Consider the following 26,313-nt stretch of genomic DNA (forward strand, 5'->3'; position numbering starts at 1 on the left):
TCCCTTTTTAATCACGGGAGTTACATTCTAAAAATAACCCGCGATTAGCAAAATCCACAAAATAGCTTCCTTTTCTACAATAATATACATGTTTTAAAACAGTAAAACCCTTCACTACACACTTTATACAGGTTTCTAAGACTGGCATTAAAATATTCACACTTTTCTCTCTTGTTTAAACCATCAGAAAGTTCAAACCTTGGTACTAAATAAGTCTAGTATTATTATTACATCAATCAAGTTCAATCAATCGAGTTTTATTTGTATAGCGCTTAATCATGGCAACAGACATTTCAAAGCACTTTAACAGACAGAGAAACCCCAACTGAACCCTCCAGAGCAAACATGCAAATAATTTTGGTGTTAAATGTGATATTGGGGAAGTGAGGCCGGGAAAGGTGAACCGCGATATAGCGAGGGACCACTGTAGTCTATGTTATCTGCTGCTGTCTGTGTAGTTGAATGGTTTTGTTTCCTTTGCTAGAGTCTAGTCTATTGGGACTTCTTTTTTCCTTTTAGCTTGTCCCATTAGGGATCTCCACATCCTTTTCCATGTCAGCCTATCTTCCGCATTCTCCTGTCTAACGTCAACTGCCTTCATGTCTTCCCTCACTACATCCATCCATCCTTTCTTTGGTCTACCTCTTGCCTGGTAGCTCTATCCTCAACACCCTTATACCAATATACTCACCATCTCTCCTCTGGATGTGTCCAAACCATCAAAGTCTGCTTTCTCTAACACTGTCTCCCCAACATCTCACTTTGGCTGTTCCTCTGATGGACTCATTTCTGATCCTATCCAACCTGGTCACTCCTAGAGAGAACCTCAACATTTTCATTTCTGCCACCTCAAGCTTGGCTTCCTGTGTTTTTCATTGGCACCGCCTGTAATTGTTACATCATGGCTGCCCTCACCACTGTCTTATAAACCTTTATTGCAGACACTCCTCTGTCACATAAGACACAAGTCTGTCTCCGGAATGCTCCGACTAACTTCTTCAACCTCCATTCAGAATGTCTTTTTCTCCTCTAGTTCACATTCTACTTGTGGGGCATAACCACTAAACATATTGCACACACCACCCACAATTTCAAGTTTCACCCTTATCACATGTTGTGACACTCTTTTAATCGCCAAGACACTCTTAACTAACTCTTCTTTAAAAATTACCCCTGCTCTATGCACTTCTGTAGCTATCAACACCATAGTATATAACGCTGCCAGTAGCTGACATTGCTAACCTGGAGCACATCTTATATTATTATTATTATTATTATTATATATTTTATATAAAATTAAAACAGAATCCAGGGTAAGAATGTTTGTAACTGCTCACAGTATGTTTTTTCTTACTCTTGTAAATTGTTTAAAAAAAAAGAGAACGATAGATAAAAACATTTGGGGATTAATGAAAGCTTTTTTTAAGATGGTGTTTTCGGACAAATGCTGTCTGGATAATGTGCAGACATGCAGCTTCCATTCAGTGTAATCACTATGGGTACTTTTTCAGTACATTGCTTTTCCTGAGGGGGCAAAGGGAGCAGGTGACTGACAGACTGAACAAGTATAACATCTGCACCCTGCTGTAATGATGTGGCACGTTAAACTAGCGCAAGTACATCAAACACTTGGATATCTCTCTCTCCCTCTCTCTCTCTCTCTCTCACACACACACACACACACACACACACACACACACACACACACACACACACACACACACACACACACACACACACACACACACACACACACACAAGCGTTGTTGAGTGCACTTAGATAGTGTCTGATTCAGTCCTCTCACTGGCTGCCTGCCTCACTCTAACCTTGTTTCTCCACTAGTGTTATAGTGCTTTCATCCTCTCCAGTTTTGTATATTCTCACTATATTTTATATGCTAAGCAAAATTATAAATAAATTAAGAATAAATTCTACCATAGAATGATTCCAATAAAGTGCAGACATGAATTTTTAGATTCATGCAAAATTAGTTGAGTAACAGAGCATAGTTTCCATATAGATGCCACACCCATTTAAGCTCTATTTTGTATGATAGCCAGGAATTTCTTCATCATCCTTAAATGCAAACCTATTTCTCTGAGTATATTCAAATGTATGTTTGTTTGTTACTGTTCTTTTTTTGTTTGTTTTTCTTTTGTTTGTTTGTTTGTTTGGTTGGGTTTTTTTGGGGGGGGGGGTTGGTGGGAGGGTGCTGTATATATCAATACCAACAGGGTTCAGAGCAAATCAGAGACATATAATTACCAACGTAAAATATTAATGGTTCATTCATGAATATGAATAACTTTATTGGAGCAATTACCATAATACCAATGCTTCTCAACCTCATGTTACACTTAAAAGTAAAGGGAAATAAATTATACACTACATATTATGGATTTATGCTCTTTATGTGAGCTTTATGTGAACACAGTGAAATTAAACTGCTTTGGGCAGTGCGTCAAACTCAAAGCTGTTGAGGGACCACGTACCACAATAAGGTTTTTATAAATCTGTTACAGTTTACCCTAGATATTATACCCTAGATTTTGTTTTTGCCATTTTTACCCAAGAAATGCCGAGAAATGGGGAAGATATGCAGCAAATGTCTATGTGTATATCAAATCTGTACCCCATTTTTATATGGCATGTGCATCCCGCTATGTAGGCTCTTTGACTTTCTGCAGCAATCCTCAAAACCTCCTGAACCAAATTTGATGAAGTGTTTTGGAGCAGTGGGGTAACAACCACGGAACAATTCCTTAGGAGATCTGGATCAGCATCTAGGTTCAGCATTTCTTTTTGCAGACTCTCAGTTTCTAACCTAGTAAGTAAGGTCTACAATGCTGGCAAAAATTCATACTGTATTGACAGTGCCTAAAGATCTAACTTAATTCAAAGCCTGATCTGGATCTAGAATTTTGAGATTCATGGAGTTCATAAAAAATTATTACCGCAAGATAACAAATAAAAATGCTGGTCTTGCAACTAAGACTAAATTCTAGTGGAAATTGTCGAGATTCGATTGTGTTTTAAATATGACATATATTGCACCACAAGTGTATTATTGCTTCTTCTTTTTTAAAATATTTATATACACTTTCAAAACACCAATGTAATCCCAAGTACGATTTCCATGGTCAATGACTGTTATTATGAAGGTCAACCTATCAATAGATTATAGCTTTTAGGTGCATCAGCATGACATGAAAACCAAAACACCGCTGTGCACACGAGGTTTGTACTCTTGGATCATTGTTTAAATATACCAACCTATATATTTGAATAAGCTCACTTGAACAACTTTCAAGCTGTCATGCATGTGATGGTGTCATCAACTCCACCCACTACCTGTCAATCAAGTGCCCAACCAATCACAGCACCCAACCAATCACAGCGCATCAGCTAGAAGGAATCACTTGAACAATATGGCGTAAGGCATCTGCTATGTTAGGAGAAGAACGAACTATACATGGACTTCCCAGTTAATATAATTTTAGAGTGTCATAACTGTCCCAACAATTTTCATGTTTTTGAGCAGGAAGTCCAAACAGCAGGAACAACACAGAAAACGCCAACGAATTCTGAGTGAAACTACCTGGCTAGCATGAACAGTCTGTCCAGCTATGGTTTCCGTTTGGAATGGAACAATCGATATAGTATCCAAAATGCTCCTCGGTCATCTGACGAAAACGGTCTTTAAGTAACTACATACAGTTCTGTTCATGTAGTCACCCAACAGAACTATTACTTCTCTAAATTTCTTTTGCACTTGCTCTTTAGACAGGTGCCTTCTTCCTTCAACATTAGCTTCTTTTTCCAATCTCACAATTGGATAGCTTTCTTTCTCTAGTTAGCCTGCTAACAATCATCTACAGCTTCGCAATACCCGCCCGGCCCAATCCATGATTTGCCAACGCAAAGTCGTTACGTCACCACGTTGATTTTGGACTACGTTTGGGTACGCTTGGTTTATAATACCATGAAGTCTGATATTATTGTTTTATCGTGGAATTTCCATGGGTTCCCACTAGTTTATTATATATTTATTAGCTGTATGTGCACAAAAGAATGCAAAGTGCTGAATTCACCTAATATTTCAGCTCATTCTCTTTCCCAGCACACCCCATAAAGCCTGGCCAGTCGCCTACTGCGATATTATTCGTCTGCAATAAGTTTGTCATGCTAATGAGTTACAAAAAAAATACTGTTTTCCACCAGCATTTTTTCTTAAAGCTGTTTTAGCAGTATTTTGTGTAAACTAACTATTTGAACTAACTTACTTGACTTCGGCAAAATTAGTTTTTTTTTCTCAGTAAGGATTATTTTGAAATTTTAACGGAACATCACTTTTACTATTTATTATTGCCAAGCTAACTGTAGAACCCTTCACATTCAAACTAATCTCACTTTGAAGCTCAAGGCCACTGACCAAGCTGGCCTGCTTAATGAGCTGGGAGTGAAAACATTTTGGAAATTTCAATAAACTGAAGAGAAACATAAAATCCTGTAACAACCTGACATGAAGTTGGTTGACAAGTTTTGATTCCTTTCTCGATTAAATAGTTCATACATAACCTCTCAGTGTTTTGTGTCACTGTCCTGTTGGACAACAAATGATAATCCCAGTAAGTGCAGATAGTATGTTGCAGCACAATGCTGTGGTAATGATTCCTTGGACGAATGGGTTGTATGAAGACTTTCATCACAAGACCATTGTTACCTTCCCTGAAAGCACTTCTTTTGCAATAACACTCAGATCACGTTGACACAGTTACTTCCTCCAAGCAGAGGAAGAGATCAGCCTCCATGTAACAGCCAGGGACTGTGAATTATTGTTTTTTGCTGTGTTAATCCATTCTTTGCAAAGCACTGCTTGATTCATAGGCCTGTAAGATGTCACACTAGACACTGGTGCTGCTGTGTTATACATCATGCCTCTCTTGCTTGTTGAACACCAGCTCGTAATTTAAAATCACACACCAGAGAGGTATTTCTTCTCTGTTGTTCTGTTTGGTGTAAACAAACAAGGCTTCCTACTGAAGGATCTTTGTTGTTCGAGCTGTAAAAAGGGTGAATCACACTTAGAAGCTGCCCAGCATCTCTGAACTTAGCCCTCAAAAATCTTTCTGAAACTACTTCAAGCAAATATTTGCATAATTCTTGCATATATTTCCTGTTCTGTGGATATATCCTGTTTTTTCTGTTTGGCACTTGCTTCTATTTCATCATATTTTGATGAAGGCATGCGGTCCTTGTAGGGAATCAGACATCATGCTGAGAAAGGAAATGCCATTAGGCACGTCTCAGGATTGTACATTTCATGCATCTTAGCTTAAATCCACATTACCGGTCTGATGGATGTTCATAATGGCTCTTGCTGGCTTGAAAAATTGCTAACTACATGGAAAATCCCTCTTCGCTTTGCCTGATATTGAAGGGTATTAGAGGTGGCAAACGTTCAATGGAGAAATTGAAGAGGAGACGGCAGGAGAGGTGCCGGAGGAATGCATGCATTCTGTCATCCTCATCATCCTTTTCCTTTTTGAAAAACTCTTCAATCTAGCCCCATCTGTATATGTTCTTAAAATGTTGCATGTAATCACGAATCAACAATCAATTGAGAGTGATTGTGTTGCGACAGATAGATGTAAAAAATATAAAGAAGAAGGAGAAAAGAAGAGGGGTGTAGTGAGATGTGCAGAGAGGCAAGGACCTGAATGACTTGAGGAATGGAGGCAGGAAGAGAAACACAAGAAACGTTTGTTCCAGACAAGTCCGCTTTTTGAATAAGTTTGCGCAACGAACCTGCAGGGGAAAAAAACAGCTCCTGTAGCCAGCTACATGTTCATCTCTCTCCCGATGTCCCTGTTTATTTCAGTTAATTACTATTTACCGTGTGCATACATGTTTCCATTTTGGTGTTTGACTTAATTTTTTTGCTCTGCGATGCTTCTGGCTGAAACACAAACTATCAATTGAAATTAAATCAGGCTTGTATTCGGACTACGTCAGCCAAGGCTCTTTGGGACTCTGTGGAACTTTGGTACTGAAATTCATGCTTAATGATTATTTAACTTTATTTCTACTTATTTTGGAATCTCAGAGCATAAACCTGTTTGTCACCAAGAGTAACATACAATCATTACTATCATACATAAAGACATTATAATGATCGAGCATGTTCTGCTGCCTGGACATGTTAGTGACTGTACTCAAAATTAACATATTTTAATTTGGGAAATATGAAGATTAACAAAGATGATATGCATTAATTTGAAAGGAAAACATGCTTTATAAACCTTAAAACAAGAATGATATGACCTAACACAGCTTCCTTCACCTTGTTATCTCCAAGTTTTTACATCTGTTTCACTCAATGTTGACAAAGTAGTCATCTGATCATACAGTATAAATAATTGTGTTTATCTTTTCACATTTTTGGAAGCGCAGAACCTTTCAGGGCTTTCACTGCTCAGGGTAGTTTCCTTAATGAGAAGCTGTTTCTTCCAGCAACCTTCTGTCTTTGCAGAGAGTTTGAGTGACTGGCAGTATCATTATTTAGTTTTAAGAAAACATCTTTACAAGATTTTTGACATAAAAAGCTGTCTACAGTGTTTTAGAGAAAATACAAAGGCCTGTGTTTTCATATTGCATGACTCGCAAAGTATATGGGAACACTTCTAAAAAGGAGGAAATAGGAAATGTGTCTTGGGTTTTTTCTGTATTAATAATTTCAGATACAACAGTAACTGGTCAAAATATGACCAGTTTGTAGTGCTCTTATTTTGAACCAATACAAGCACAACATGTTAGTTGTATTGTACAGCAGAACATGTACTCATTTGTAATCCATCTCTGATTTAAAATCCTTGCAGGCTATTGTGATAACTCCTGCTCTTATCATTTTATTGCAGCAACAGTCAGTAACCAAACAAAATCAACTTTCCAGCGGATCGTTGCGTAAACAAATAAAAGTGTTCAATATAACATATGAAAACATCACGTGACCAGAAAGTCAGTAGCTCAAAAAGGGTCACTTCAGCATTTAAAGTCAGTTCATCTGCCTGTGTCAGCATATTTGTAATAAATTACATTTGTGAATGGCTTTTCTGAGCCTTCTGAAATGGATTAGTCTCTCCCTTCTTGGAGATACTAATGTGACCAGGCACTACTGTTACACACAGCTTTTAAAATGATTTAATACAACTTTATTTACAGTATGTAGCAATTTGCTTTACTCTTACACCTGCAGCGTACTGCATGTATGATTTTATGATTCCACCTTTAACATGCAATAATTCATTCAGGCCTTTTGTCCATTAACAAATATCAAAACTGTTAATTTCTTATATTTACTCAATTTCTAAACACATTATGCCAACACTTGTACTGTGTGCTATCTGCTGTTTGCAGACATGAGCTTGAAGGTAGATTTTCACATCCATGTTTATGATGAATCAGTCTGCACTTCCAAAATGTCCTCTAGCTTGACAATTTTGGGAGCTCTGAAAGAATGAAATTGTGCAAATTTTTGTAAAGACTTATTACATTTTTTTTTGTAAAATTGCAGTAGTTCTGCCAGTGAGTTGACATCAACAAGAACATATTGAAATTACACATTCCTAATTCAGAAACCTTCAGTGAACTGTTCTAGTCTTCCTTTGTCCAAGAATGAGTGACCATAAGGATATAATTTTGAATAAAAGCAGTTGGTGGTAGGAATTAAGATTTTTTTTAACAATGGTGCATTTGATAAAAGAAGCTCCAGAGTCCTTCTGCTACTATGATTCCTCCTGACAAACTAGTGTTGTAGAGAGAAGAGAGAGAAAGTAGAAGTAGAGAGAGAAGCAGAAGGAGGGAGAAACCGATTATTCAAATATATTGCTGCTGCACACCAAGATGACAACATCACAAACAGACATTGTTTGTGCCTCAAACGCTTCTTAACACGCATGAATGCACAGTATGCCAGTGGATGCCGGTCAAGGGGTCCTTGAGCAGGATACCAAACCCTTATTTTTCACCAGTGGCTCTTCAGCTGGTATGTGACTGATTGTTTGAATGGTTACCACTCCTGATGAGCAGGTGGCCTCTAGTAGCCACTGCAATCACTCTACAAATATGGACGTGAGAGGGCTTGGGTTGTAAGGTATGTTCAGTGGTCACTCAGACTACAAAGATGCTATATACTGTAATTACACACCATTTACCATTACCCAACCACATGGCTTGTATCTGTCAGTATATTTTCAAGCCACTTCTTTCAGCTGTTGGCAGCCATCTTTATTCTGCTGGCAAAATATTATTAAATTTGGATTTAGATGTTAACGCCTAGAGCAATAACATAAAATCCCTCCCTTTATTGTGGAGGGGCTAGAACCTGTCCCAGCTGACTTTGGGCAGGAGGTGAGAAATCCCCTGGACAACATGCCGGTTTATCATAGAAAATCAAATAAACTCCATTACCAATTCACCTGTAATGCATGTTTTTGGACCGGGGGAGGATGTCAAAGAACCTGGAGTGAATCAACAGGTTCTCATTTGTATTGGAACCCAGAACCTTATTGCTGTAAGGCAACTCAAAGCCAGCATGATATTTTGGAGGCAGGAGATGAAAAAGACACAGAGGGAGCTAAGATAAACACTGAACGAGGCGGAGAAACTGTACAGGTAAAAAAAATGGAGAGAAAGATTGAGGGAAAACCAATATGCAGGAGGTTTGGAACGGCATGAAGACCATCACTGGTCATTATCAGACCAGTGGCTGTGCAGCAGAGCAGGACAGGGAAAAGGCAAATAGTTCAATACCTTCTCCAAAAGGTTTCACTTAATGCCCCAAAACTCCCAGAGCTCAGAGAACTCCAACACTCAGAGAACTCCTCCTGCATCAAACCCTCACACACTTGGATCACAAAAGTTGCACTTTGAGAATCCTCGTCCTTGACATCGTCAGGTCCTTTTACATGGTCGAGCCCCTCCTCAGAAAAATACAAGCTGACCAGAATGGAGGTCAACACCCACATTAAAAGCTGGATCACTGATTACCTCAAAAACAGATGGCAGTTCATCAGACTGGTGATTGGAGAGAAGGACCAGCAGCACAGACATTTTATCCTCCCTCCTCTTCACCCTGTACACAGTCCACTTCCAGTACAACTCGGACCTGACATTCAGAATTTGTCAGCTGATAAAGCAGTAGTATGGCTCATCAGGGTAGGGGAAAGGGGTGGGTATAGGAAACTTGTAAATAAATTTGTAGGGTGGGGCCACTACAACCTGGTGCAGGTAATACAGCAAAGATTAGAGAGTTGGTATAGGACTACAAACGGACGTGACTAGGATGTGGTAGTAGAGGAAGCCTGCTCCTACGAGTACCTTGGACTGCAGCAGGACAATAAATTGGACAGGCCAGCACACACAGAATAGCATCAGGAGGGTGACAGAGGCTAAATAAACTGATCAGGCCTGCTGAGTCTGGTAGGGATGGAATTGGATTCTGGTGGTTGCAGAAAGAAAAGACCCCTGGACAAGTTGCTGTTCATTGATGAAGTCAGCCACCCTCTGCAACCTTCAGCAGGAAGTTGTTGTCTGAAAGCTGCTCTACAGAAAGACTGTAGAGTCCGTACAGTCTGAGGGCCCTTCCTACCAGGGCCCTCAGACTGTACAACGACTGACAAGGGAGCTGGGGTTCAAGGAGACAACACATAGTTTATTCTGTTGCTCTATATACACTATACAGTTTGTTTGAATGTACCCGACATGTTCTAGACACTTTATCCGTGCTCTAGGCATTTTATACAATACTGTCTTTACGGCCTCAGGTTTCTGTTGATACTGATTTTATTCTATTTATATCGTGGTTCCTCTTTTCGCCTGTCTATGGTGCAATGTTTTAGTCATAGTTATGGTAACTACTGATGGATCTGTCTGTCTGTCTATCTTCTTTCTGTCATCTGTCTATCATCTGTCTGTCGCTGCCTGTCAGTCTATATATCTATCCATCTATATGTCTGTATGTCTGCCTGCCTGCCTGTCTGTCTGTATGTATGTTTCTGTTTGTCTGTTTCTGTCTCTCTGTTTATCTATCTATAGAATAAAAAGCAACTGGAAACTTATGAACAATGGGGCCCTCCGGGTATCCAACTTCATTAAGTCATTAAGGTCACATGTATGCCTTTGACCCACTCATCAGTGATGTGGGTTGTTAGGATTGATGATTTTACATGTGGATAATCTACTTGACTGTCAGTGAGCCATTAGTCACATGGAAAGGTATAAATGGTGTTGAAATTGGGAATGGATGCCTAGACTGCATGGTAAAGTATGTGGTTGGTAAATGCTGGTGTGAGTCCCTGCCCCACTCTAGAGATGGCGGTTCCACTTTAGCCATTCCTCTCTCAAACTCTGTTACTCTTTATACATTGCTGTCTTCAGAGGAGTGTCACTTGTCCTTAAATTCTTGACCTGAAGAGCTGTCTCAACTGTGTTATACAGTACCCTTAGAGCCATTTTTGGCCTTCCCTGCATATAGATATCTATTGGACTGCACTTACCACATTGCCCAGTTTGTGTTTGGCAGCTTTATTCTAAAGCTGGTCAAATTTTTTAAAACATTTTTGAAATTGAAGTGCACTGAAGTGTTGTGTTTAAAGAAAATGCTTCTCAAAAACTCATGTCCCCCAAAAAGTCCAAATTTAAATAGATGGGCAACTAAAAAGCCAGAGTCATGAGTAATTACACAAAAATAAGTTATATCTGCTCATAGTCCATCAGTCAGTCAGTCAGTCAGATACATATGCAAGTAATCAACAGACAAGACATTTATCTATATAATCACATTATGTAGTCATCAAGCAATTCAGTCACCCAGTCACTTGAAGAAGGTAGACATAAACCAAGCCAGCACTAATGTCTGTAATTAAAACCCTAAAAGTCAGGGGGGGGGGGGGGTGTTGGTACCATGTTGCATCCTCAAGACCAGTGGTGACTGTGAAGTCTCAAAAAGATGTCTACAACAAATAGATTATGATCTTTTTTTTTGAGCTGCTTGACAATGTAATTTTCATGATGCTTGGACATTTTGAGGGAATAAGAATGGAGAAATAGTGTTTAGTCAAACCTCAGGGGAACACAGCAGAATGAGGGTGTAGACAGGATAGACATGGTAGGAATGGAGGACAATATTAAAATACTTTTTGAAACTGCAAAACATGCGCATATAGTCACTGGATTTTTTTACAACCATGGGAAAAGCCTAAAAGGTGCCTCGTTAAACCCCTTAAAGCGAAGCTTCTGCATTTTAAGTCTTTCAGAGAGAAGTTATTCTATATCTTCATGGAATGGTTCTGGTTCACTTCATTGAATAACATTTACATTTTTCCAACAGGAAATTCTGAAGGTTCATTTATAATCCATCTGTGTTTGGAATACATCAATTTTAAGAGGTATATCTGACAGTGCCCACATATTTTCCTGTATTCTTCTATCGACTGAGATACATCCAAGAGATGTCAGTGAATAGTGAAAAGTTTGACGACTAAAACTGCAACTGAAGAGGAAGTTGTAATGGTGTAAATAAAAAGTGGAGACAAGCATTTAATGGATGGGGGTTTTGTTTAGCTTTAAATATGGCTATAGTGCCCCCAATGATCACAGGTGGGACAATTCCATCTAGATAGATAGATAGATAGATAGATAGATAGATAGATAGATAGATACTTTAATGATCCCAAGGGAAATTCAGGTGACATCTGCTCGCAAGAGATACAATAAATACACACAATGACAGAAAGTAATGGCACAGCCAAAGACCCTGTATAAGTTAGATTATATACATGCTGTTACATAATTATAACAACAGGAAAAAGAATAGCCTAAAATAAAAGGAAGGAAGCATAGGCACATGGGAGAAGAAGAGAAGAAAGAGCATTGGGTGTAGATGAAGTGTGATGAGTAACACGTGGATGAACCGAGCTGTGAACTGATTATGGACCCCCAAAAAGTGTCCCACAGTGCATCCACAGTGCGTCCCAGGCCCCCCACGTCTATCCCTTCTCACCCGACCTTGATGACCCTGCGGCTTCAGACCCCCTCCTCCTGAGAGAGTGGTTGTGCCCCCTGATGGCACGAGGCACAAAGGAGGTCCTGAGTCTCTCAGTGGAGGAGCTTGGTGACAGCAGTCTGCCACTGAAGGAGCTCCTCTGCTGGGTGATGGTGGTGTGCAGGGGGTGGGTGGTGTTACCCAGGATCGACCTAAACCTGGATATAGTCCTCCTCTCTAGGACAGTCTGTATCGAGTCCAGATCCTGACCGATCACAGAGCTAGCCCTCCGGATGAGCCTGTGGAGTCTCTCTGTGTCCCGTTTCCTGGCACCACCACCCCAACACACAATGGCATGAAACAGCACACTGGACACAATGGACTGGTAGAACAGTCTGAGCAGATTAGAGCTGACGTTGAAGGAGGCCAGCCTCCTCAAGAAGTACAACCTGCTCTGACCCTTCTTGTATACACAGTCCAGGTTGTGCGACCAGTCCAGTCTACTGTCCAGCTGCAGCCCCAGGTACTTATAAGTCCCCACAACCTCCACCTCCTTACCCCCGATGACTACTGGCTGTAGTCATCGGGGGCTGTGGGGAGGGTGGTGCCCGCCAGAAATCCAGCACCATCTCCTTGGTTTTGGAGATGTTCAGCTGAAGCTTGTTCCGCTGACACCACCCCACAAAGTCCGTCACCACTCTCCTGTACTCCCTCTCATCACCCCCCCTGATACATGGCACAATTGCAGTGTCATCAGAGAACTTCTGCATGTGGCACGTACCCGAGTTGTGTTGGAAGTCCGTTGTGTAGAGGGTGAAGAGAAAGGGGGAGAGTACCTTTCCCTGCGGGGCCCCGGTGCTGCTGGTCACCACTGATGACAGAATGATCTATGTAATCATTATCGGCAAGGTTTCCGATAACATACTTGAATAGAGTCAAAATAAACACAGTAAAAAATGAAATGCTCCCTCTGTACCCATGATTAATGTTGAACAAAGTCCTGACCTGATGGATCGGTGTTAAGCAAGACTTTTACTAATACAATGATGACCCAACTAATTCTAGCACCAGCCAGATGAATGCCCAGGTTATTGTATGGGTTTGGCAGTGCTTGTCCTTTTGAACAGTATGTTGAACAGTTGGTAACAAACAATTAAGTGCGGTCACAGAAACATGTTTCAAATTTGACCAGCACTCTCTCGTTACAGTTTAATTGGCCATTTAGTCCTTAGCCCTGCTAGCCTTTGTACACAAACAGTTCAAGGTGGGACTGTTAAAGCTCATTATTTTGTATGAACAAGGGTATAACATGGGGTTGTTGTCATTTTGCCTCTGAGCTGACAGCAGAGGTAGTGACTCCACCAAATTGACATCTTTATAATCAAAGCAGACCTGGGAGTCAGAAGGAGGGGATGGGAGCCTAACATTGTGATGAAGTAGGATGGCCCACGACAGGGAGTTTGAACAGCAGCTACAATATGAGTTGAAAAGGTCAAATTGGAGAGACAACATGAAGTGGCAAGGGCAGTTTAAAAGTAGTATTTAAGCTAAATGTACTACATGTATATACACATTTCCCACCAAGATTTGTAATATAAAGAAACAGGGTGAAATCAGCAAAGTTTCCCTTTAACATCAAGTTAGATGTCTGTGTTGATACTGAAAGTCAGTTACATTAGGGTCACTCCATAACTTAATAATACTCTGAAGTCAATAATAAATTTTATAGATGTCAGACTATGCTGAGGTTATGTAGGAGCAGCATTTTGCTCTTTAAAGGACTGTTTAGTCATAGAATTCAAAGCCATCTTCTCTGTCTCAGATAAGATATAGAAATATTGAAAGTATGTATACACACTAGCATCCTGAACACATCTTCATGATACTTGACTCATGACACTATAGATTTACTGAGCCTTGACATTCATTTGGGTGTATTCTGTTAAATGAATGATGACTGTGATTTGCACATAATGAAATGTTCTCACTGTGATACGTTGTACTGTATGAAATGGGAGGAGGGCACAGTATCAGTTTATTCAACAATTTGAATAGAGTGATTTGTGACTGCTTGGTACGTTCATGACCTTTACTTGACAAAAGCAAGATAAATTACTGAACAACGAATAATTTGTATTTTTACGTCACTGCACATTATTTCAGATGGATTATCTTCTAATTAATTTCAATGCAAATGACACAGTGATAAATCAAGCCCTTACATTATACAACTCTACTGAAAATAATGATCATCTTCATTCATTATAGTAGTGAAACGGGTGTTTCATAGTTGTCCATGTGAAAATTTGAACTCAAGTGACTTTAATGGTCAATTTTAGTTAACAAAACGGTGCCATTAAACTATGTATTTTTTTTAGATAGTGGTTGCACAACAACAACTTCAGCAATTACTATTTCTGCAAAATTTTAAAGGCCAATGTTTAAGTTCATCATACACCAGAACACAACTTTATGACTTTGCCACCACCAAAATCAATTCCAGGCCAGTCTTCAGATAAATCATGTCAAGGGCCTTCCTGAGCCACTTCTCATAGGTCACTTAGTTTTATTTGTTTTCATAAATCCAAGTTTATACAATATCTTACCAAGATATTTACACTACCTTGCTCTCTCTCACTCTCTCTCTCTCTCTCTCTCTCTCTCTCCTTCTCCTTCTCTCTCTCTCTCTCTCTCTCTCTCTCTCTCAACTGTATTTCAACTGGGAAACAAGGTAACCTTTTGAAAAAGTCTGTTCTAGCTGATCTTGATTTGATTTAGGAATTGTTCAGGGACAGAAAGAAGTATAAAACATCTGGTAGTCCCTGACAAAATACTCCACCTTAAAATTTCAGGACATTTAGCTGCTGGTACTTTGAAGTCCTAGGGTCAATTCCCAACTCTATTCTATTCATAATTCACTACAGTTACTAGTGCCACCACAAATCAACATGAAAATACCTTTGTGGCATGGCAATAGTTGCTTTCCTGGTATTTAAATCAACCTTCTAAAAATCCCCAAATATCTTCTGCAGAAAGAATCTTAAAGAGTATATAAAGGTCATTTTTAGAGACTATTAAAATTGAAGATACTGCAGTCATGGATATATTTTAACATTTTTGGTGAGCATGTGTGAATTTACTTCTGTTGATTGCATTAATATAGGGGGGAAAAAAGCTCCTCCTCCCACTGGTATATCTGTTGTAATTTCCCTTGAATAAAAAACTGCATGAACTTTAACAGCATGGGATGTTGTTTACATATTTATTATACAGTATTACAATTGAGCTGTATGCTGAATCTCTTTTCTTCTTGAAAACTATTTGATGAGTCTTTTCTTAGTAAGCTTGCTGGGAAAGTATTTAATTATTCACAGAGTTCAACATATCAAGCATATACAGAATATGCGGTATAACCTGATGTCAATCAGAAAATTGATTGGGAAAAGTTGTACGTCGGATGTCCTTCCTGACACAACCCTCTGTATTTATCCGGGCTTGAGAACGGCACCATAAGACACTGGCTTGTGCCCCCTTGCGGCTACATTGTCAATCAGAAAATGTGTTACCTGTGAAAGTAAATGCACATAGACAAAGTATCCTAAAAATGATGCAAAACCTGAGAGGAGGGGGAAAAAGAATATATTGGAGAAAGAGAAAAGAGATAAAAGGAATGTGGAATTATGGGGGTTTAACCTACAATATAAAATCTGGGAAGTAGGAAGTGAGAGCAATGAAAGTATGTTGGTCTGAGCCGACTTACAGTGATTCCCTTCCACAAGGATCAGTGAAGCTAATTTCTACTAAGCTTCAGTAAATGAGGAAGAATGTTCTGGTGACAAATCTGTGTATTGTATATGCAGAAATGTATGCATGCTTGTCATAAGCTTGCAGAAATACCTGTGTGCGTGTGTGTTGTGTGTGTGTGTGTGTGTGTGTGTGTGTGTGTGTGTGTGTGTGTGTGTGTGTGTGTGTGTGTGTGTGTGTGTGTGTGTGTGTGTGTGTGTGTGTGTGTGTGTGTGTGTGTGTGCATAAAACAGTTAAAGTTCTCCTTTAGCAAAATGTGAAAGCTAAATTTCAATATGTGCTATTTTTCTCTATTAATGCATGGACAAACAAAGCCTGTTTTGTGTGAGGAACAGCTGTTTTTTTAAGCTCACAGAAATCCAAGGCAGAGAGAATTTTACTGTAGCGGAACAAGATTTTCAGAGGACAAGGCCGCAAAAGCTGTTTATAACACAAGACAGGGATAAAGAGGTTTTATATTTGAAGATGAACAAGCCACTTTTCATTATAATTTCCTCTGGCAGCACAGAATCCTAATAGGAAAGTTTGACAAGAATTTTAACATTCTGTTCATAAAACTTAACGCAATAATTTATTGTGGTGGAAATCTACACTTTTTAACTTGAGCTCCAAACAATTATGCCTGCTTGTGTTTTGAGACTGATTTCCTGCCTGTTGAGGCACTTCCATAAAAATGCCTGCAAAGCCATAGATTCATTCCTCTGGGGGAAAATGTTACGCCTTAATTTGAAGTGTAATGAGATCAGATCAGTTAACTCAGACATCTTTCAAGAAATGATTCAATGTTTCCAGGTTTCCCAGTAGCAAAGTGTTGATAAGAGCTGCCTGTATGTGTTAATATGACACTATTTTTTTCAGTCATTTAACAATTTTTTCTACTCTTTCTGTTTAGGTGGAGAGGTGCCCTACACCACCCTAGCTACAAGGATGATGATGGGTGTTTGGTGGATGTTTGCTCTTATTGTTATCTCCTCATATACAGCCAATCTAGCAGCCTTCCTCACTATCACACGCATAGAGAACTCCATACAGTAAGTATCAAACTGATACTATGTCTTCAGTCCCCTGCGGCAACCATGCCAGATTTCAAAACTACTTATTTATTCTTTTGAAAAATTAGTTCTTTAGATATTTAATTAAAAACTGTGACCCTTTCAATCTTGTGATTAATAACTATACAATATATATATAGTGATAATTCAAAGTTAAAGGGAGACACTATGCAGGGCAGGTGTAATGCACGACAAGCAGCACAATTGCGAGAACCCACCCACACATGCTCACCCCACCATTCCTTCCATGTCCATCCATTCATCCATTCATTCTACCTCCGTTCTTTCTTCACCATTACAGCTTAGCTACCTTTTGTCTGCTTATAGAATTCACTCCATCACTGTGTGTGCGTGTGTGTGTGTGTGTGTGTGTGTGTGTGTGTGTGTGTGTGTGTATGTGTGTGTGTGTGTGTGTGTGTGTGTGTATGTGTATGTGTGTGTGTGTGTGTGTGCGCGCGCTTGCATGCGCAAATGATTGTGACTTCAGTGAGAAATACAGGAAAGATAAGGAGAAATAGAGAGAAAAAAGACTGTATGAAGGATTTTTATGCAACTTCCTCTTAGTTTGAGGGCAACTGGCAAAGCTTTCTACTTTCATTTTCCTTTCAGATGAATCCACGCACACATACGCACACACGCACACACACACATACACATTTCTCCAGGCTTTCTGTCCTCTGTTTATCTATCCGTTTGATAATATGTTTGCCTGCTTCCCTCTCCTCTCTCCTGGTGACATATGAAAACACTCATCTCTCATTGGACTAATCAGTGTGCCAGAGCTGTGTCACTATGCCCGGCAGTGACACAGTTAATTGTGCTTGGCTTTGAGATAAACAACATTTATTTCTCTAAATCTCATCAGATAAAAATCAAGGACCGTGACATCGCCCGGTATGGCGCAACCGGGGCCCCACCCTGGACCCAGGCCCGGGGTTGGGGTTCGTATGCGAGTGCCTGGTGGCCAGGCCTCTGCCCATTGGCCAGGCCAATGGGCATCTCTGCTTTTTGCAGACGATGTTGCCCTGTTGGCCTCATCAAACCTGGACCTTCAGCGTGCACTGGGACAGTTTGCAGCTGAGTCTGACGCGAGTGGGATGAGAATCAGCACCTCTAAATCCGAGGCCATGGTTCTCAACCGGAAAAGGGTGGTGTGCCCTCTTCAGGTCAGTGTAGAGTCCTTACCCCAAGTGGAGGAGTTTAAGTATCTTGAGGTCTTGTTCAAGAGTGAGGGAAGGATGGAAGATGAGATTGACGGACGGATCGGTGCAGCTTCTGCAGTGATGCAGTCGCTGTATAGGTCTGTCGTGGTGAAGAAGGAGCTGAGTCGCAAGGTGAAGCTCTCGATTTGCCGGTCAATCTGCGTTCCTACTCTCACCTATGGTCATGAGCTTTGGGTCATGACCGAAAGGACAAGATCCCTGATACAAGCGGCTGAAATGAGTTTCCTCCGTACAGTGGCTGGGCGCACCCTTAGAGATAGGGTGAGAAGCTCAGTCAACAGGGAGGAGCTCGGAGTAGAGCTGCTGGTCCTCTGCCTTGAGTGGAGCCAGCTGAGGTGGCTCGGGCATATGTTCCTCCTGGATGCCTCCCTGGGGAGGTGTTCCGGGCATTTCCTACCGGAAGGAGACCTTGAGGAAGACCTAGGACACGCTGGAGGGACTTCAAGTCCTTCTCAAAAAATTTGTATATAGTGATAAAGTTGATAATTTTCCATAATGTAATGATAAAAATTAAACTTTCATACATTTTCAATTCAATGCACAACAACTGAAATATTTCAGGTCTTTTATTGTTTTAATACTGATGATTTTGGCAAACAGCTCATAAAAACTCAAAATTCCTATCTCAAAAAATTAGCATATCATGAAAAGGTACCTTACACAAGCTATTAACCTAATCATCTGAATCCACAAATTAACTCTAAACACCTGCAAAAGGTTTCTGAGGCTTTTAAGAACTCCCAGCCTGGTTCATTACTCAAAACCACAATCATGGGTAAGACTGCCGGCCTGACTGCTGTCCAGAAGGTTGACACCCTCAAGCAAGAGGGTAAGACACAGAAAGGAATTTCTGAGTGAATAGGCTGTTCCCAGAGTGCTGTATGAAGGCACCTCAGTGGGAAGTTTGTGGGAAGGAAAACGTGTGGTAGAAAACGCTGCACAACCAGAAGAGGTTACAGGACCCTGAGAAAGATTGTAGAGAAGGGCCGATTCCAGACCTTGGGGGACCTGCGGAAGCAGTGGACTGGGTCTAGAGTAGAAACATCCACAGCCACCTCGCACAGACGTGTGCAGGAAATGGGCTACAGGTGCTGTATTCCCCAGTTCAAGCCACTTTTGAACCAGAAACAGCGGCAGAAGCACCTGACCTGGGCTACAGAGAAGCAGCACTGGACTGTTGCTCAGTGGTCCAAAGTACTTTTTTCGGATGAAAGCAAATTTAGCATGTCATTTGGAAATCAAGGTGCCAGAGTCTGGAGGAAGACTGGGGAGAAGGAAATGCCAAAATGCCTGAAGTCCAGTGTCAAGATTTTAGAGCACTTCATGCTTCCATCTACTGAAAAGCTTTATGGAGATGAAGATTTTTCTTTTTTCAGCACGACCTGGCACCTGGTCACAGTGCCAAAACCACTGGTAATGGTGTACTGACCATGGTATTACTGTACTCAATTGGCCTGCCAACTCTCCTGACCTGAACCCCATAGAGAATCTGTGGGATATTGTGAAGAGGAAGTTGACAGACACCAGACCCAACAGTGTGGATGAGCTTAAGGCCGCTATCGAAGCATTCTGGGCCTCCATAACACCTCAGCAGTGCCACAGGCTGATGCCAGGCTGATTGCCTCCATGCCATGCCACACTGAGGCAGTCATTTCTGCAAAAGGATTCCCGAGAAGCATTGAGTGCTTAACTGATCATAATTTTTTGAAGGTTGACTTTTTTTGTAATAAAAACACTTTTTTTTTATTGGTCGGATGAAATATGCTAATTTTTTGGGATAGGGATTTTTGTTATGTTTTTTCTTTTTTTGCAGAATCATCAATATTAAAACAATAAAAGGCTTGAACTACTTCAGTTGTGTGTAATGAATCTAAAATATATGACAGTCTAATGTTTACAGAAAATAATGAACTTTATCACAATATACTAAATTTTTGAGAAGGACTGTATGTCTCTCGGCTGGCCTGGGAACGCCTCGGGCTCCCTCTGGAGGAGCCGGATGAGGTGTCTGGGGAGAGGGAAGTATGGGCATCCCTGCTGAGACTGTTGGTCCCGCGCTCCAACCCCGGATATGCGGTAGATGATGGATGGATAGATTGATGCAAATCTCATCAGAAATCTCTTATTCTTAGTCAGTTTGTCTCTCCATTCTCTCTACTCCCCCTCTCTCTCCATGTTTCTAGAAAACCACCTCTGTTTCCCTTTACCTTTGTTTCCACTCTCTTGTCTCTTGGAGGGTGTTTTACTTCTCCTATTTATTTTTTCTGTCTCTTTTGTCATTTTCTAAATTTTCAGTCTTTACTGAGTACCTGTCAGTTCAGCTCCAGTTCATTCAGGATTCATTGAACTTATTAAGGATTAACATAGATTTTAATGCATTATGTTTCACATGTTGACTCATCCAGAGTTATTAACAGTGTAGCAAGCAACACCTACATGGCCTTCAGCCTCTGAAGTTGGATGGTGGGGTAGGTATTGAGAAAAAGATTAAAAGTTAATTAACGTGTTGCACATATAGGTCAAGGGTCGGTCTAGTCAGTAAGAGAGTGAACTAGTCTGGAAAAGAGCAAGCAAGCATATGTAGGGACTTGAAAGGAAGAGAAGGCTGAGGAAGGACAGAGGTTTCGCTGTTTCAGTAAGCCGTCAGGACAGACAGGGTTTTTAGGTATTAATGTCCTTGTTTCATCCTGGAAATGAAATAACAAGTGAGTGTTCAGAACCCTCTCTGGACTATTTCATGCTTGGATGATTTCCCTCAATTGCCATTTGAATCCTTCAGGAAAACAGTTAGGGATGGCAGTGGAGGGTGGCAATGAAATGAAGCAAGAAAGCAGGGCACAAAGAGAGACACAAAACAGTTTAAACATTATAAGGTGAAAAAAGAAAAAGGAAGTGCAAATTAAAATGATGAAAGTGAGGAGATATAGAGTAAAAAAAACATTAAAATTTAAATATTAAAATCAGAGTTTGGGCAAGGGGCGAAGAAGATATGATGACAAAATAGGTGGGCTATGTTGAAAGAACATGTTTGAAAGAGAATTTTGAAACAGAGCTTTGGAAAATTTAAAAATTAAATCAATTTTGCCTTTTCCATTGCAATGTAGCTCATCTGATATTTTGTCATAGACAAGCCACAGTCAAGTGGATACATCTATGCCATGACAGACACTTTCCAAAAATAAGGACCTATTTGATGCACTGCATGTAATACCAGTCTTACGCAGTTTGTCAAGTATCTCACGTTTCAACAACTCTCATCACTGTATGATATTTTTAGAGTCTGGGGTTATCATTGGTGAAATCAGGTTAAACAAAAAAAAAAAACTGTTCATAAATATCTGCTGCTTTCCACAGCAGATACTCTGTACTCAGGCACGCAATTTGCACTGCATTAAACCAAATGGAAATTAGACCAGATTTAAATGCAATCCATTATGCCAGCTGTTGGGGCATCTTGCTGTTTTGCAGATGAGTAGGCGGTCCTTCAATGTGGCCCAGGACATATTAGTGCTAACACTGCTAAAAGAATGTAGTCACATGCTGCCCACCTACTGAATGACCTGAGTGATTTGATAGTACATGGATGGACATATACTTACACTACTTACACTATATGTGCATCCATGTACAGTAAGTCTGCTGCAGACAAAATGTTAGAATCTATCCACTGGTCAAATTGCAGGTGACTGGTTATTTAAGTCCAACTCTGTGCAAAAAACATGCCTGAATCAGTCATAAATAGCTCTACGATAATTTCATGAGTAAATAATGGCAATTACATATTCAAACTATTGTAGTTAACACTAGACAACAACACATTATGGTAAAGTAAGATTAATCAAATTAGAATAAAACATTTTAATGTATGAATCTATAAAGCACAAAGTTTTAGAATCTAACAAAGATAATCTCAAGACAATGATCAGCTGTTGTCTGTGGGAAATGAAACAAAATTTTTGGCTTATGGCTTTAATCTGCACATATTGCTTATTGTTCAATGGTGCAAAGTGTTCTGCTGTACTTGAAAATCCATTTGTTAATGAGCGTATTGCCTTTTTTGTAAAATTAATTTCCCTGAAGAAACAAAGAGTCACGATTATCTTTGCTACTTAGGTTCAGAAAAAGCAACAATCCACTTTTTGACTCTCCTAAATACTAGTAATTTGTCTCTATATGACACTTGACGTGGAATAACCTTCCATTGTGTTTCATTAGAAGTTCCTCTTGTGTCCAGTTGACAGTTTGAAGTTTTGTAAAGTTTTAGAACAAATGTTTTTCAAAAAACAAAAAATAACCTCAAGAAGCTACACAGTGATTGAGAGATTGACATACTCTCTCACACACACACACGTACACACACACACACACGCACATGACCCACACAAACCTGTCCACTAGACACACATAAGACACTACTTGTCACAGGACAGATTCAGTTCAGTTCTCCACTCCATTCAGTGCTGATGGTGCTGCTTCTGTAGGAGATAATTAGTTGCAGAAGGAGTTAACAGCAAAAAAGACAAACATGCACACACACACACACACACACACACACACACACACACACACACACACACACACACACACACACACACACAAATGAAATTCACACAAAATAGCTTAAAAACACTTCTAAGCCTATAATTCATAAATGCATAATTCCATGTGACAACACACACAAACAGTAATAAATTTAGACACCACAAATGTCAGTTTTTTTTAATTAAAATCCGTACATTTAATACTGTTTCATCAAAATGAATTATTGCTTAAGTGATTTATACTAACTTTTTATTTGATCTCTCTCTGCTTCTATGTTAAATGATATCAAGTCTGTCCATATTTCCATAGACACAGGACATCCAGGGATATGAAAGAATAATCAATTGGTGTTCTTACATACTTGATGGTGAGCTTTAAGGAAATACACAATTTGGAGACTTGCCTGGCATAATTTTGTTTATTAATTATTGAATGTGTGATTAATTAAGGATGGTATGTGATGAGAATAACATCGCCTTTGTTAAAAAGATGTGTTTTACAGTATGAGATGGTCAGCAACCAGTCAAGTTAATCCACTGAAAATACAAAGGATGTTCATGCCTTCCCTTCCTGCAACATGTCTACTCCATGTAATGCATAACACCATTCAACATCTTCAACAGAAATGTATGTGCATCCCTGGGTATCATTGCATTTGCTGAGGATATTCTGGTGAGATTTAGCCTCATCCTCCATGTAAACGCTTCAGTTACTACATTAACCTCTTTCATCAATAAAAGATTTCTTTTCATTGAAGTTTGTTTCAAGAATTGATTGATTCACCATGGACCGAATCTGGATTTTTTTTCTGAACTCATAATTAATATTATGGATGGAGACATTGCCCTATCCCTCTGTCTCCTACACATGCATTCATTATTAAATAACAAGCGTAGAATTACTCTCCTGTGAAACCAGTTCACTAATGGGGAATCTTAGTCTCTACAATACTGACTATACTGGGCATAGCATACCTATTCACAGGGGAGTGTTAGGGAGGGGAGATTATTAAGGCCCAAGATTAATTGACAGCAATAAAAAAGCAAAGTTCATTAAAATCTTCAAAGTCAATTTTTTTCAGTGGGTGGGTCAGAGAAATAGTTGGGGAGGGCCTGAAGAAGGGAGCTTTAGAGCTTTAAAAGTCCATAAAACCTTTTAATGTGTAATGTATAAGTTAGTCCACTGAAATGAGCAGCCTTATAGTAATGAAAAACAGGACTTACATTTGATAAATCTGCATTGCTAGTGTGTTAGCTGAATAAATTAAGATACTATATAAGTATTATTATTCATCAAGCAGTGTGTGTTAAGTCTTTTTTTTTGTGTGTGTACGTGTTTTGTTTCACAAATGTGTCTCTTTCAAATCCATGGGTGGTATGAAGAAGCCATTTAACAAACAAACAGTAATTAGTTCCTGTAATGGTTCTCCATTACATTTCTCAGCAGCCAAACTCTTTGAGAGGCAACCCAAGCACCGTTACATTATAATTAAGAATAGCTTGTGTATTCCCCCAGAGGTGGCAATCTATGGGTGTTGAGTTGAGTGAGACAGAAAAGAGAGCAGTGTGAAATACTGTATAGAAGAAACTAACTGGGGTTTTTTTGATATCAGGTATGTGTAGTTGGTCAGATCATCTTGGTCAGCTTTGAGAGCTGAGTGAGCGCTGCTGCCCAAACCGCTCACCAGCCCCATTATACTCACATTGGTCGGTCAGGGCCAGTCCCCATTTTTCTCTTTCTGTTTAATGTCAGTTTCATGTCACTTCCAACTCTTGCTGTAGGCCCATGGAGAGTTTTGATCTAAATGATTCATTCATGGGTGAAAAGATAGTTTGAACCAGCATACAGTTGGCCACCTAATGAATACTTCATGTGCACTGTTCAGTGCCCTCATATCATTCGGAGCTTCCTAGACAGTAGCAAAAGCTGGATCATTGTTGGTGCCTTGTAGAAATCTAAAACTGCCTTGCCAGAGTCATGGAGGTCAATGAACGGGCAAATGGATCTCCTATTTCATCCGCATGTCAACTATTTTTGCTCTTAGAAATATTATGTATACGGTATAGAATCCAGTGTAATGAGTCAGTAGAGGACCTCAACCCCTGTGTGGCATTTTTAAGTAAGCTACAGCTTGAGCACTGCCTTTCTGTATGTACTGTGACCCCAAAAGAGCCACAATCCATATCACAAGCAGCCTTTCTTTATTAAATATTTTCACACTTCATAACAGGGTATTTCTGTATCCACTATTGATGTGACTCAAGCTCCCAAACAACAATCTAAAGGTGACTGCAGTATCGCAACAAGTAATCCCAGAGGACGAACTAAGCCCTGAGTGTGATGTAAGGCTGGTCATTCAGCCGGAGTCTGCATGCTGCTCACAATGAATGGATGGCTGTAAACAAAGTGAATAATCTTTTTACCACCTATCTCTCTCCAGGTCGCTCCAGGACTTATCCAAGCAGACAGAGTTGCCTTATGGAACAGTGTTGGACTCTGCAGTTTATGATCAGGTGCGCTCCAAGGCAATGAACCCCTTTGAAAGAGATCCAATGTACTCCCAGATGTGGCGCATGATTAACCGTACTGGAGGAGGAGATAATAACGTCGAGGAGTCAAAGGAAGGTATTCGCAAGGTAGGACATTTTAATATCTCCTTTATGACACACTGCAGCCATGGGGCAGTTGATGTATTAACCTCACTTACTTAAATCGCCAATGATTATCACATATCAACGTTTCTTGTTTACTGAAATATCAAAATTCATCCGCATCCTCGTTCAATGAGAAAACAATTTCGCTTGAGTTCAAATCCTGCCCAGCATAATGCTTTATATCCCATCCAGTTGTGAAAGAAGTCATTTGATAAAGGCCCACTGTACTGTGTGTTGTTGCTGAATAACATGGGCAGCTGCTGATAATGATAATGATACTGATAATGTCTTGCACAAAGGGTATATTTGACAATTAAATGCGGTGTGGTGATATCAGAGATGCTAACCCAAACGTCTCTTCTAATAAAGACAACTAGAACATATATTTGTTCTGTTATTATATCTTTATATTCCTAAGTAAAAAATCAGACAGCGTGTCGTATAAAACATGTGTTCATGCATATTTTCGCATTCAGATTCTCAAACTTTTCATTTTACAGTCTGCGTTTCGCAAATGTTATAAACTCGATATTTATTTAGAATGCAGCACATCCTTATTGAACACAGCTTAGCCTATGACCTGTTTCCACATGCCACAGGGTCTGTGTTGATAGGGTTTAAATGTATATAAATTATGCTAATGATACGCACATAGGAAGGGAATGGGTAAATACTTAATTCCCTGGGTTATTACCCGGCATCATAAATACCTGACTGGTGCATCTCATTTGCACATATCCCCCTTTACGTTCGCATCACCCTTCTCTCCTCCAGTGAGTCTCTCCTTGTATCCCTCCTCCCTCCCATTAGACTTGAACTGCAGCCAACATTGGAAGCTTTGAAAGTGTCGAAGGTAGTAATTAAACTAGCGGGTGGTGTTTTTTTAAATGATGAGATAAATGCAGCACATAAAAGCACATAAGCACACAACTATTAGCGCTCACTCATGCACGTTGCTTTTTGGCAGAGGGAGTGTTTTTGAGCATGTATAACT

At 39.9% G+C, this 26,313-nt stretch overlaps 1 protein-coding gene across 3 annotated transcripts in view; it reads left to right on the plus strand.

Moving 5' to 3' along the window:
* The window catches only part of grid2 (glutamate receptor, ionotropic, delta 2), a 578,212-nt gene that overhangs the window by 482,574 nt on the left and 69,325 nt on the right, over window positions 1-26,313 (plus strand). For all 3 annotated transcript variants that reach the window (XM_068310762.1, XM_068310763.1, XM_068310764.1), the window contains exons 12-13: window positions 16,741-16,879; window positions 25,106-25,301. In XM_068310762.1, the coding sequence (XP_068166863.1) occupies window positions 16,741-16,879; window positions 25,106-25,301 (335 nt within the window). The remainder of the gene's footprint in view (window positions 1-16,740; window positions 16,880-25,105; window positions 25,302-26,313) is intronic.

Source organism: Antennarius striatus, chromosome 3 (genome assembly GCF_040054535.1).
Source record: "Antennarius striatus isolate MH-2024 chromosome 3, ASM4005453v1, whole genome shotgun sequence".
Classification (NCBI taxonomy): Eukaryota; Metazoa; Chordata; class Actinopteri; order Lophiiformes; family Antennariidae; genus Antennarius; species Antennarius striatus.